The sequence below is a fragment of the Carcharhinus amblyrhynchos genome, chromosome 15 (genome assembly GCF_965287045.1).
Source record: "Carcharhinus amblyrhynchos chromosome 15, sCarAmb.v2.hapA, whole genome shotgun sequence".
Classification (NCBI taxonomy): domain Eukaryota; kingdom Metazoa; phylum Chordata; class Chondrichthyes; order Carcharhiniformes; family Carcharhinidae; genus Carcharhinus; species Carcharhinus amblyrhynchos.
In genome coordinates this window covers 9,705,979-9,720,866 of record NC_137338.1, presented here as the reverse complement: position 1 = coordinate 9,720,866, position 14,888 = coordinate 9,705,979, and the positions used below count along the sequence as shown (strand labels likewise).

Here is a 14,888-nt window from a genome sequence, read left to right as displayed (position 1 = left end):
CCTTTCATCAGAAGATAATATGCCTTTCATTGAAGCAGTCTGCCCATGTCATTTTTTTCTTACATTACAAGGAAAAATAGCTCTTAATTACACGGCTATCTTCTCACTATTTGATCTTTTATTTTTGGAGCATTTGAGAAAATTAATTTGAAATTCTTGAGTTTAATAGTAACTCCCTTTTGGAGAAAGGGGGTGGGGTTAGAAAGGCTGGGCCAGAAAATGAGGAAAAAGCAGGTAATACCAATCAGTGTAGGGTGGGGGTGGAAGGAGTGCTGATGGAGAGTAGTCAGAGCCTTGTGTTTATCAATAACCGTACTATAAATAGATCAACTTATTTAGGGAAAACTCACTGCTGACAAAGTAAGTATCAAATCCCACACCGGAACAAAATTGTGACTAATACTGTACATGGGTTTTTGGGCTTTGCTATTGGGTAAATAATAAACAGTAAGGCTGTCTGTTGCTTTACGCTTGGATATGTACGTGTTGTTCTGAACTTCCAGAGACATTTGTTTATTTTCCAAAAGATTTTGTGTCGGTCAAAAAAGAAATCACTCCCAGCTGTGTTGTCCAGTGCCTTTAAGTGGGGCAGCAATAAACAGAGCACTGACCAGAAGAGACACCTGATTCTGGAATCTTTGAACTAATGCCAGGAGCCTGTGTGAAAACACCAGTCATTGCCTCTTTCCCCTAACATGTTTTCTTTATAATTATTATTTTTTTCCTCCCTCGGCAGTGTTGTTTTTCTCTCTCCCTCTCCCTTTTCAGAGAGCCATTAATGGTTGGTTAGCACAGACTGTGGGTCCTGTCCCCCTTGGCTGCCAGCCAGCATTCTGCACTGCCCACAGAGAGAGAGAAGCCCCAACTCATCAAATCCGCGGAGCGCACATTCTCTCTAAGGGTGAAACTGTTTATTTATCAGCAACCAGATCATTGGCAAATCAGAGTCATCCATCTAATCAGTGCTTCATGGTTTTATGATGGTGGTGACCTGCACTATAGCCTTGGTATCTTTTCTTTTATGTACCAACTTAAAGCAAACCCAGTAAATATATATATAGTATAAAATGGTAAGAGAAATGCATGTAGAACATACTCTCCTACCTAACCTGTATATAAAATATATACACATAAAACACAGGCTTCAGCATGTTGCAAAATGACATTCAAGGAAGCAAAATATTGATTTTAAGTGGATTTACACCTCCGTTAAAATAGCAAGCAGAGGAATTTCATAAGAGGCATAATCTTTCGTACACAAATGTTCAGAGCAGTTAGCAGGCAATTCTGTGGTGTGGTACAGACAGAGAAAACACCTTGGGTAAACACAAGCGCTCAGCCTGTGGTTTGGTCCTTGGCTGGATGGTCATGTGATGGGTGCTTCTGACTTGCCAAGAAGCACATGCTCCCGGGAAAAACTGCTCCTCACTAGGAATACTGAATCGCAGTGACCCGCAGTTTAATTTGGAGCCAGTGATTTGTGGTTTATTTAGCTGTCCTAAATGGCTTAAGTTTCTCACTGCTGTGTTACCTGAAGCTAGGGATGTGTTCCAGTCTTGAAATGTACCATGGATCCGCAGAAGTTAGCCGCTAAACGTGGAACAAAGTGTCCTATGCTTCCAGGTAGATAGAGAGAAATCACGCCACAAATCGCGTGCCAGATCATACCTGGTTAGCACTATTATTGTTACTCCTTTGATTTACTTATCACACACTGAGGGTGCTGAGTCTTGCTGGGCACAGTTCAGTGCGCTCTTAAAGATTTCGTCAAGTTGTCATTCTTCATTATATAATTGGTATCAGGCTATTCAATTCAGTCTATATGGGCATCATGGCTGAAACTGATGCATCCTCATTCTATTCACATACATGATCACAACAGAATAATCAGGTGATATCACATGAACCAACTAAAATGAAAGAGAGGATGATGGTGTAAAATTAATGCAGATGTAAATACATGTGAGTTCAAACTTATCAATTTTGAAAGGAACCTGTGATGGTTATTTTACTAAAACCCAAAAATGTGCCGCAAGAGATTTTAAAAATTACCATTCTAACCATGATTTTTGAAAATACAAACAATCTTAAAGATGTAATAAGAAAGGAAGGCAATTATTTCACAGGGTTGTTCTTCACCTTGAATGTGAAATTTACAACAATTGTAATTACCTGGATTTGTCTATTTTAACGAAAGCTGCAAGGAGTACCAGAGCAGCAGAGTGACACAGGGAGAATGTGCTTAGTCCACACAGTGACCCAAACCCAGTAATCAAACCCCGGTCCTTGATGCTGTGAAGCAGCAGTGCAAACCATTGTGCCAACCACTGTGCCACCTTGCTGCCCCATCAGTTTAACCCATCAGTTGGATGCTGATTGACCCGCTGCATAATTTTAGAATGTTCAATTTATAATTTGACCTTGTAATATATAAGCGCTTGCTTTACAAATGGCTAGTTTGAAATTTAAGTGTGTTTTATTTCTTTACTTGCAGAATTTGTGTGGACATCATTCCTGTGATACTTTGGGAATGGCGGATGTGGGAACCATCTGCTCCCCCGAGCGCAGCTGTGCAATCATTGAAGATGACGGCCTCCATGCTGCATTTACAGTGGCTCATGAAATAGGTATGTACATTCCCACAAATAAAATCTGTACATGTCCCAACTTAAGCAACCCAAGTATAAGATCCCACAAAAAGTCCAAAGGCACAATCTGTCTGTCTATTTTAACTGATATATCAGGGATTATCAATTTATTGTCACATATATCAAGTTTAAGAGATAACTGGAAAGAGGGATTGGCCCAATATGTAGAAATCTGATGCACTAGAGTCCAGCCCTGGTCACTTTGGCCAGGTATGTTAAGCAGTAGCCCATAGGGAGATAGAGAAGAGTCATAGGCTGGAATTTTACTGCCCTGCCTGCCACAGAAATTGGAGCGGGCGAGGAGCGGAGTATGGAAAGGTCCATTGACCTGTGGTTAGATTTTACGTTTTTGGGATGAGTGAGGCTGTAAAATCCCGCCCTTAGAATCATAGTATTACATAGTACAAAACAAGACCATTCATCCCAGCACAAATGCACCAGCTCTCTGAAAGAGTAATCCACTTTGTCTCATTCCCCTGCCCCCTCACCAAACCCTGTTAATTTTTCTTTTAACAGTATTTGAATACTCTCAATAGTTAAAAGCTGTGGTGGGTTATGTGTGCACCACTGCATTAGACAGGTTATTCAACATCCTGACAAACCTCTGCATAGAAAACAACCTTCCAATCCCTCTCTTTATATTTTTGATGATCCAATGCTTAATTATTGGCATTGAATTTCTCCAATTCCATTAATACCTGTCATAATTCTGAACTTTCTTTGTCAAAATGAAAAGATCTCATGTTTCTCTCATTCCCCAACATAACTAATGGGTCTCTTCAGCATCCTCTTCTTGCTCTGATCAAAAGCAAGTCTCACTCTACGGCCACTCCTGCAAATTTATGCCCAGTTCCAGAAAATGGGATCGGGTAAGATCCGTCACAGCATGATACTTATCCAGTTTCTCAGACTGGCAGAGGTGTCGGAAAATCTGGGAAAAAGACCAAAGGTCCACAATGGGTATGGATGAGATTAATAAAGAAGCAGTGGTTAGGTGATGCTTAATTTGGATTTTGGAATGGGATTGTTTATCAAGAAGGCCTGCGCCAATCAAAATAGTGAAATGATTTTCAAGACATCAGATCTGGGAATACTTATTGTTTGACTATAACTACTTCCTGTTGATTGAAGGACATCTCCTGGGACTGTCCCATGATGATTCCAAGTTCTGTGAAGACTCATATGGCTTGACTGAAGATAAACGGCTAATGTCTTCAATTTTGACCAGCATTGACTCTTCCAAACCATGGTCCAAGTGCACTTCTGCTACAGTAACCGAGTTCTTTGATGACGGTCACGGTAGGTACCCTCACAACAGTCCATTATCTATACTACTCCTTTTATACCATATTAATGAGTGGCCCCTGTGTTTCAATAATAGTCATGTGTCAAACTCATCACAGCCCATGCTGACAGAATGCAGTTTCACTCTTATTGCATTTGTTTATGCCCACGATAACCAGCCCCACAATAACTCATGGTACAACCAGCTGTAGTTCAGCTGGCTGAGCAGCAGGAGACTGTCGGCTCCTGTCCTATCAACAGAGACGTCAGTGGTGAGAGTTGAGAATTAAATCTATAGTAGAGTGCTGAGCAAGTGCTGCAGTGTTGGACGTGCCATCTCCCAGATTGGGCATTAAGCCAAGGCCAAGCCTACTTTCTCAGGTGGGTGTAAAACACGTATTATTTTGTGGGAGAGTTATCCCTAGTGTCCCGGTCAACATTTATCCATCAATCTAACATCAATAAACCTGGTTTTCCCATCATTGTCACATTGCTGTTTGTGGGAGCTGACTGTATGCAAATTAGCTGCTTTTTTTCTTTTATGTTGCAAGAGTGACTACATACATCAGCACTCTAATGTGGAGAGAAAGTCTGGAGGGAGAATCCAAAAATAGTATTCAGTAAAATGAATGAAAATTGTGGTTTTAACAGAGTTAGAAATACTTCAATACTTTAAGACTTTAAGAGGAATTTCTTCTTTCAGAGGGGAGAGAATCAGTAGAATTCTTGACCACAGGAGGCTGTAGAGGTTAGTCATTCAGTATGTTCAAGGCTGAGATAAACAGATTTTTAATTAGTAAGGGAATCAAGGGTTATAGGGATAAGGCGGGTAAGTGGAGGTGAGGATTTATCATATCAGATCAGCTAATGATCTCATTGAATGACAGAGCAGACTTGATGGGCCAAATCCTATGTCTTATGGTCTCAATGGCTGTATATCACTTTGGGATGGAAAGGCCTTATAATTACAAGTTTTTATTTCTCTGACTGAGCTATCCAACACAAGAAGATCCCAGATTTGTTCTTTGGTCAGTGTTGTGTTGCTAGTCTCAACTGAAGCCCCATGCCCCTGGACTTCTGAGGGATGGAAATTGATAAAGATTCCAATTTGTGATCACTCTCTGGTGACAGCCCTGCTGGAAAATTTTTGTGGGCTTGATAAGAATAGGATCAGACTCAGCTGTTATGTATCCCCTTTATGTATAAAGAAGACTGGTAGAATTTATTTTGTCGGTTCACACATGGTGAATGATTGTAGAGCAGTAAATGTGTCGAACAAAACCCCAGGAAATATCAGCAGTTTTGGAAGAGGGCCAAAAAACTGCAAGGAGAATCCAAAGAAGGCATAAAGTAAAATTAGTGCAAATTGTGGTCTAAACAGAATTAGAAGGGACTGCCTCAATCATAGCTCATTTGTTTACTTGTTGCAAAGATCAAAGTAGAAAATATGTACAAACAGACTTCCGTTCATATAGAGGCTTATTACATCTCTCAGGCTGGAGGATAACCCAGGGTTGAAACAGATCACCCTATGCAAAGTAGAAGGATTACGCCTAAGCCATGTTTCTGCTTTGAAAATGGCTGCTATGCAAAGGATAAGAAGATACCTCTTTTATTCATTTATGGGTGCCACTGGCCAGGCCAGCACTTATAACCCATTCCTATCTGCCCTCCATTTAAGAGGGAATTTGAGAGTCAACTACATTGCTGTGCATCTGGAGTCACATGTAGGCCAGAGCAGGTAAGGATGGCAGATTTCCTTCCCTAAAGAGGACATTAGTGAGCAAGATGGTTTTTCATGACAATCAACAATGATTTCATGGTCGTCATTAGGCTTCAAATCCAGATTTTTCACTTAAGTTGAAATTTTATCTCCTGAACCCCGATCCCCAACTTTGAAGCAGAGATCTCCATCACTTTATAAGGACATTGCTGATTGGTGCATTTTATATGAGAGTCATTGATTCTGCTTTTTGAAATTAAAATGTCAGGTCCTTTTCTAAAGATCGATGAGCGATTGGATAGTATTTGCTCTGCCCTTTGCCTATTGTCTTTTTAACCATTAAAAGAAATGTGAGTTTGTACAGAGCTTTCTTGTGTGTGTGTGTGTGTCTTTATGTGTATGAGTGTGTATGTGTGTGTCTGTGTGTATCTGCATCTGTATGTGTATGTATGTGTGTGTGTTTCTGTGTGAGTGTGTGTGTATATGAGTGTGTGTGTGTGAGTGTGTGTCCGCGTCTGTGTGTGTGTATGAATGAGTGTATGTGTGAGTGTGTGTGTATGAGTATTGTGTGAATATGAGTGTGTGTGTAAGTATGTGTGTGTGTATGGGTGTGTGTGTGTGTGTGTATGAGTGAGTGAGTGTGTGTGTGTGGTTCAGTTGCATTGAGGCTAATTGGAACAACCCCCCTGTCTGAGATCAAATTGCAAAACAAGATGGAATTCGGACCTTTACTGGTCTGTGTGGTTCAGTGTCACTCTTACTAATGGGAAAGCTAATTTACATTGAACTTTATAGTTCTTTTCCAGGAGATGTTTGGAAACATGAATATTTAAAGATTGTTCTCCTTTCTAGGAGATTGTCTCCTTGATCCTCCAAAGAAGCCCCTGCGAGTACCTGAGGAGCTGCCAGGGCAGAGCTACGATGCTGTCCGTCAGTGCAAGTTGGCTTTCGGGCCAGAGTACACGGTCTGCCCGGGAATGGATGTGTGCTCCCGCCTGTGGTGCGCTGTCATCCGTCAGGGTCAGATGGTGTGCATGACCAAGAAACTGCCTGCTGTGGAAGGGACACCATGTGGAAAGGGGAGAATCTGTCTCCACGGCAAATGTGTGGACAAAACCAAACGGAAGTATTATTCGGTGAGTAGGTGATCTAGAAATAACACCACTGATCAGAATGCATGGAACCTCATTTCTCACATCAGGTGCAGGATCTCACCCCTGATCTGCTTGTATGTGCGTGTGTTCTGTATGTGCACACTGATCTGTAGAGAAGATGTGACCAGATGCGTGTGCAGTGAAGCATTTTGTGTTTGAGTAGATTGTTGGCAATTGCTGTCTGGGCTCCAACATGAAAAATGAATGAATCTGGTGTTGGCCATACATAAAGACAAGAGGAAATGAGAAGCAACGTGGCGGGATTGGGGTGGAGGGAAAATCACATTAACCTCGAGGTGACTGTTATGCAGTATTTGTTTTTAATTTCTGTTGTGAAATGCTATGCTGCCCTGAGATCTGAGGGATTGAAAGCAACAAAGCTGAGACAGCAATTGGTCAAGCACAGTGTCATTCCTGTTCCAGTCTAGAACCAAGAATGCCGCCTCATTCCAGTGGAAATAAAACCAGCAAACAAGAGAACAACGGCCTATTTCATTCCAATGCCGTAACGCAAAAACTATTTTCCCACAGATCCTTTTTGATGTTGGCTGCCAACTGGTTTCCTCCAGTTCTCAAGGATTAAAAAAATGTCATCTGTGTATTTTCACAAAGAGGAAGTGTGGCAAATCCTCAGGCCTCAATGCTCAGGATGCTACACTCTGACCAGGTTCAGTTTCTCGTGGCCCTGGAATTATACAGTGGTTTACTTGCAATATGCAAATAGATGGAGCACTTCCTATTCCATCACAGCGAGCAGAATTTCACACAAATGTTCAAGTGTTCACGGCCAATGACATAATCTCAAAGCCCCCAAGACCAATTGGATGGATTTCTGCAATTCAAGTCAGTGCATTTTGAAAGTGTTGACACCTTAGATTAATCTCTTCCTTTGGTTCAGCGGATACATTGAAGTGGGAAAGGGGTAGAAGCCTCAAACCAGGCTTCCTGCCCCTAACTACGTCTACTTCAATAAAACCTGAAAATTTTGGAAAATCTCAGCAGGTCTGACAGCCTCTATGGAGAGAGAAATTAGAGCCAATGTTTCAAATCTGGTGGCATGCCAAAAGTTGGCTCTGTTCTCTCTCCACAGATGCTGTCAGACCTGCTGAGATTTTTCCAGCATTTCCTGTTCTTGTTTCAGACTCCAGCACCCACAGTAATTTGCTTTTGCCATCTACTTAATCCTGCTGAAAACAAAGTGGGCTCGACAGAGATATCCACCCATCGAAAGTAGCCTGCCAACACTTACATATGCGTCAAAATGTCCACACAGGTGAGGTCTTGGGAGCTATGTTGGCACCTACACTGCAGGAGACTAATATTCAAAATTGAACAAGATGATCCAACAGGTTTATACACACAGCAAACCAGCAATGAATTTGTTCACCTGATGGGCCGAAAGAGAGGCAGAGTAGAGTTATTCGATGTGGACACAAAGTAGAAAGCATGCCTCCGGATAGAGGTGAACTACACATTGCAGTATTGCTCATTAAGTGATCATTCTGGCTGTTGGTAGCGCCAACCTGGTCTAGTGCCAGAAAAATTGAGGCAGAAGCATTGTCAACACATTGTTAATTCTCCCCAGTTCAAATGGCATTTGTTTATTTATATTTGTTGTTCCTTGTGTTGCAGGCGTCAGCTAATGGAAACTGGGGGTCATGGGGATCCTGGGGACAGTGTTCACGGACATGTGGAGGGGGCGTGCAGTTTGCCCGTAGGCACTGCAACAATCCTGCTCCCAGAAACAATGGCAAATACTGTGTGGGGAAACGTGCCATCCACCGATCCTGCAATGTGACACCGTGTCCACAAACTGGTACGTCTATTCTACAATTACCCTTCATTGAAACATAAAACGTACAATTCTTACAGTGCAGAAACAGTCCATTTGGACCATCGAACCTGCACCGTCTTCCGAATGTGCATCTTACCCAGGCCCACAGCCCTGCCCTATCCCCATAACCCCATGCATTTACCATGGTTAATCAACCTAACCCACACATACATCTTAAAGATTAAACTACACCGATCAGTCACACTGGTTCTGTTTGGTTTTCTCTCCTTAAACTTCCTTTCTTCAGGCTGCCATCTATGATGGAGTACAGTTACAAAGCAGCTGGCAACTTTCTGACACAATCTTTCTTAATACTCATTATCTGTTGGCTATCTGACTGTCAAAGGTGGAAGTTGATTCCATTCTTCATTCAGCATCCACACAAGTGTACTTCCCAGCAAAGTAACCAAAATCCTGATTGAGTTCCAACTTTCCCCTCCAGCCCAGGAGCACTGAGACCTAATGTGGTGTCATATCTGTTATTCCAAATAAAGTCACTCAAGTTATCAAAAAAGATTGGATTTGCGACGTTTTGGTCTAAGATAGGTGTTGCCTACGCCCATCCATGCCTGTAGGATAGTGTGCAAGAATTTTAATAATAAATTAACAATGCAAGGAAATCAAAATAAACCATTTGAACTGGGGAGAGTTAACAATGTGGCGACAATGCTTCTGCCTTTTTGGATTTTCAACTGTGCTGGCACAAGACCAGATTGGTACAAAGAGCCAGAATAATCACCTAATGAGAGATACTGCAAAGTGGAGTTCACCTCTATTAATACAAAACCTATTCTCATCAAATTATAGCCTGTTGGACCTGGATCTCTCTCTTTAAGACATTTAAGAGCACTAGACTTTTACAGAAATTACAGGACTATTCATAGTATTGCTTCATCAACATTGACTCATTCTTTCTTCCCAGAACTGCTCTGCTTGTATATATATTCCATCACATTCCCATTTAAACTTCCATGGAAGCAGCATAACACTCACATTCAGGTTCCAAATTTGTCGTGTGTCATGAATTTGATTGAGTTTTTCAAGGAAGTGACGAAGATTGATGAGGGTAGGGCAGTAGATATTTTCTACACAGATTTCAGTAAGGCCTTTGACAAGGTCCCTCATGGCAGACTGGTGCAGAAAGTGAAGTCACATGGGATCAGAGGTGAGCTATCCAGGTGGATACAAAACTGGCTCAGTCAAAGAAGACAGAGGGTAGCAGTAGAAGGGTGTGTTTCTGAATGGAGGGCTGTGACAAGTGGTGTTCCACAGGGATCAGTGCTGGGACCTTTGTTGTTTGTAATATATATAAATGATTTGGAGGAAAATGTAACTGGATTGATTAGTAAGTTTGTGGACGACACAAAGGTTGGTGGATTTGTGGATAGTGATGAGGACCATCAGAGGATACAGCATGGTGCAGATCAGTTGGAGACTTGGTTGGAGAGATGGCAGATGGAGTTTAATCCAGACAAATGTGAGGTAATGCATTTTGGAAGGTCTAATACAGTTAGGAAATATACAGTAAATGGCAGAACCCTTAAGAGTATTGATAGGCAAAAGGATCTGGGTATACAGGTACACTGGTCACTGAAAGTGGCAATGCAGGTGAAGAAGATGGTCAAGAAGGCATATGGCATGCTTGCCTTCATCGGCCGGGGTAATGAGTTTAAAAATTGGCAAGTCATGTTGCAGCTTTATAGAACCTTAGTTAGACCGCACGTAGAATATAGTGTTCAATTCTGGTCGCCACACTACCAGAGGCTTTGGAGAGAATACAGAAAAGATTTACCAGGATGTTGCCTGGTATGGAGGGCATTAGCTATGAGGAGAGGTTGGAGAAACTTGGTTTGTTCTCACTGGAGCGACAGAGGCTGAGGGGAAACCTGAAAGAAGTCTACAAGATTATGAGAGGCATGGACAGAATGGATAGTCAGAAGCTTTTTCCCAGGGTGGAAGAGTCAGTTACTAGGGAGCATAGTTTTAAGGTGCGAGGGGCACCTTAAAGGAGATGTATGAAGCAGATTTTTTACACAGAGAGTAGTGGGTGCCTGAAACTTGTTGCCACGGGAGGTAGTGGAAGCAGATACAGTAGTGACTTTTGAAGGGCGTCTTGTCAAGTACATGAATAAAATGGGGAATAGAGGGATATGGGCCCCAGAAGGGTAGGGGGTTTTAGTTAAGTCGGGCAGCATCTTCGGTGCAGGTTCGGAGGGCCGAAGGGCCTGTTCCTGTGCTGTAATTTTCTTTGTTCTTTGTTGAAAAAGTTCAAGTACTTCACATACACTAAATTCCTTAGTGTGTGAGCTAACTCCATTTATCACGTTGCAAGATCCCACAGATGATGATGTTTATTGACAGCCCTCCCACCTCCCCCCTCCTCGCCTTCTTTGAATAAGGTAATAAGACTTCTAATGTTTCTCAGTACAGACATTCAGAATCTCAAGTTTAATGTTTCACTAAACACCGCCTGCAACCCAGAACTTTATCAATACTGCACTAGAGTGTCAACCTAGGTTGAGTTCAAATTGTGCAGTGGATCTTGAACCTATGACCTTCAGACTCAGAAGGTGGAGTGCCAACTGATGACATTTTTGTCATTGGCCACTGGTGGAAATCTGGGGAACCATACTGATTGGGCAGCAACTTCCTGTGAACTGCACCGCCGTCACTTTGCTCGAAGTACTGCGGAATCCCATTCACGTTTTCACCACAGCAATGGGAAGTCAGGGCAACGGCAGGAGTTCTGAGCAAATTCCTGACCTTTGTCTGCATGGGAAGAGAAAAGAAAACACACCTTCAAAATTTCAACCAGGTTTTGCAAGTTTTAGCGTCAGCCCACTTGGGAACATATTCTAGCCATCTCACTAATATTTCAGGAAGATCCCTGCAGATGGGATTTGCAAACATTAACCATCTCAATTGCAACAGCATGGGTAATACAAACCAGGCAGAGAGAATTTCCAGGCATTGTGAATGACATTCCAACCAGACATGGGAGGTGACAAGGGGAATACTGAGTTTCTGCTTGGGAAGTTCCCAAGTTCTTCTGACAGAACTTGGGATAACACGGAATAGCCAGTTGTTGATCTTGGCTCATTATCTGGTGGTATATTTAGAGGGTTAAATGTCTCGGGAAATAACATTGTAATGACCGCACATTGTAATGAAGTTCGTGGCCTTATAATGCCCCTGATATTGGGCTGCATTTGCAATGTATGATGTAATAGGAAATAGTTTGGGGTGAGTAGTGTATATGGTCGTATAAACCTGAGTTTGGCATGTTTCAAAAGATGGATTTCAGACCTGGCACTCCCATCTCACCAAAAGGAATCTGACCATTGGAACTGTATGAAACAAAAACAAAACTGAAGCAATGTTTTCAAAACTGCCTGAAAATATAAATTGATTGGTAATTAAGGCTGAGTCTCTAAAGATGTTTATTTTTGAATCAAATTTAAATCGCAGTGTACCTTGTAGGTCTGCACAAATGAAAAGAGAATGGAGTAACAGGGTCACTCATCTCAAAGATCCAGAGCTTGTTTGGTCTCTTCTAAGCATTAGTAGTGGCTTGTGCTTTGAGTCTGCTGTCAGATCCTGTTGGTCTTGGCATCTAACAACATACTGTCTGAGTGTAAGATGCCAGAAAAGTGAATTTTTTCCAGCCTACTGTTTGCATGATTGTACTTTATATTCTGGTCATTCCATCGAAAAAAAATGATTGCATTTCCAAAACTGTGGAAAAAAATCAAAAGTCGTGCTGAGTGTAAAAAGCAGTGAGCTGGAAAGATACCACATGCTGACTGTGTGACACATTGTGAGGCCAATTTATCCATGGCACTACAACAAGTGAGTTATGCGTGGCATGAAGTTTATCAGGGTAGCAAGAGGGCTCGGTAAATCTAGACAGAAACTGAAATACTACTGACAGTGGTTCAAAAGTTTAGCTAGGACAATGCTCTGCAAAGGGAGAATAAGGGTAGGAGGGGAACCTTTTTCTCAGGGAGGGCATAACAGTAACAGAAAAGAGTATTGGGAGAGGAGTGGGGAATATGAGTTGGAAAGTCTGATGTTGGATGAAAGTTTGGGTGGAGAAACCATCGTCAGAGAGAAGTTAGGTAGGGTAGGAGAACCTCAATATTCAAGGGCTGCATGGAGGTAGCAGAAGACAACAGTATTGGAGAGGAAAGTTGGAATAGGGCTAGGGGGCAAGTTCAGCATTGAAAGATTGGAGTAAGGTTCGGTGAGAAATCTATGGTTCAAGGATGGAACACGGGTAAATAGTGAGTGAACCAATATTAGAGGAGTGGGTACAGCTAGGTGGAGATGCCTGATTAGGTGGTGCACTTAATAGTAGACAGGAGGGAGAAGCAAACAAGGATGAGCCAATTACTGGATGGAATAGTTAGGCTAATTGGAGAGAGCAATAGAAAAACATTCCTTTTTTTTTCCATGGAGGATCTTTCTATTCTTACTCTACTGGTATCTCTGTTTCACTCGCCATTTTTATGCATTCACTTTTGTTATTGTTATAGAGCATTAAAACCCTTGATGAGTGTGTATTGTGCCTATATTATGTGATAATGAATAACAACCTATTAATTGATTTTTTTAAAAATCTTTAATTCAAATAGGCAAATCTTTTCGACATGAACAGTGCGAGGCACGGAACGGATATCAGACCGATGCCAATGGAGTCAAAACATTTGTGGAATGGGTTCCGAAGTATGCTGGTGTGATCCCCGCAGATGTGTGTAAATTGACCTGTCGAGCTAAAGGAACAGGATACTATGTTGTATTTTCTCAGAAGGTAGTGGTTTGGATCATTATATCCATTCTGTTGTCAAGTCGAATGTTCATGTCTGTGTGAGAAAGAGTTTTGCATAAGAGTTTTGCATGAGAGTGATTTCTGGAGGCAGCTGTATCTCAATGCTGGAAGCACAAAGGTTGTTTTAAAGATACTTACCTGAACATGGGAGAACTCCTCCAGGTTCTACTTCAGCGCCTGAGATCATGGGTGCCCTTCGTTGTGCCCATCCCTTCACACCCCCTAATACTTTCCCCCCTCCTTCTAGGACCTAGCTGAAGACCAATGCTGACAATGCTCAGGAGTGAAGTGCTCTTTGAATATCGGCTGCAGGCACCTCTTGGCTCACTGCTCACATGTAACTGTGGCTCAAGGTCCTGTATTAGGTGTCTGTCAGGCTACCCACTGCAGTGCTGGGACTGCTGTATCATGAGGCTGGAGTGAACCAATTTCTAAATCTATGTGTCCATCTTCATTGAAACTGGGTGGTTCATTGGGTTGATATGCAAACAGGCCTTATCCCAAAATGGTGGGTAGAGCCTCTTCTGACAGCTGGCAAAATCCAAAACAATTCCTCATGGGAGAATCTAGAATTGAGGGGAACAGTTTAAAAATGAGGGGGTCTCCCAACAAGAAGGAGATGAGGAGTTTCTTCTGTCAAAGGATTCTCGTCCTTTGGAATTCTCTACTCCGGAGAGCCGCGAGGGTTGGATCATTGAATATAAAATCAAGATTGAGGTGGACAGAATTTTGATCTGCAAAGGAGTCAAGGCGTGGGGTTTTCCTTACTCCACAGCATGCTTCACAATGGCAGAGGCAGCCCACTATGGGCCGGAGGTGGGATCTTCTGCTCCAGCCACTGTCAATAGGTTTTTCCATTCTATGCACCCCCTGTTGCCAGGAAATCCATGGTGGGGGTTTCGCTTTGATGGGTCTGGAAGTGCGCTCAGCAAGAATGGCCAGAAAATTCCAGCCAAGGTTTATGCGGGGCACACAGGGAAGTGGACTCAAGGCTATACTAGATCAACCATGATCTTTTTGAATGTCAGATTTAGCTCAAGGGGATGAATAGCCAGCTTCTGCTTCTATTATCTGCTGCCTCACAGCGCCAGAGATCTAGGTTCAATTCCAGCCTTGGGTCACTGTCTGTGTAGAGTTTGCATGTTCTCTCTGTGTCTGTATGAGTTTCCTCTGGATGCTCTGGTTTCCTGCCACAGTCCAAAGATGTGCAGGTTAGGTGGATTGGACATGGTAAATTGTCCCTCGGTGTCCCAAGATGTGTAGGTTAGGGGGATTAGTGGGGTAAATATATGAGGTTAGGGATAGGACCTGGGTGAGATGCTCTGTCGGAGAGTCGGTGCAGACTCAATAGACCGAATGGTCTCCTTCTGCACTGTAGGGATTCTACGACTTTGTATGTTCATAAGAAACGTTGGAA

General features: G+C 42.4%; 1 protein-coding gene across 1 annotated transcript in view; it reads left to right on the top strand.

Moving 5' to 3' along the window:
- The window catches only part of adamts5 (ADAM metallopeptidase with thrombospondin type 1 motif, 5 (aggrecanase-2)), a 36,146-nt gene that overhangs the window by 7,845 nt on the left and 13,413 nt on the right, over positions 1 to 14,888 (top strand). The window contains exons 2-6 of the mRNA XM_080203399.1: positions 2,495 to 2,627; positions 3,780 to 3,947; positions 6,508 to 6,791; positions 8,442 to 8,625; positions 13,278 to 13,453. Of these exons, the coding sequence (XP_080059525.1) occupies positions 2,495 to 2,627; positions 3,780 to 3,947; positions 6,508 to 6,791; positions 8,442 to 8,625; positions 13,278 to 13,453 (945 nt within the window). The remainder of the gene's footprint in view (positions 1 to 2,494; positions 2,628 to 3,779; positions 3,948 to 6,507; positions 6,792 to 8,441; positions 8,626 to 13,277; positions 13,454 to 14,888) is intronic.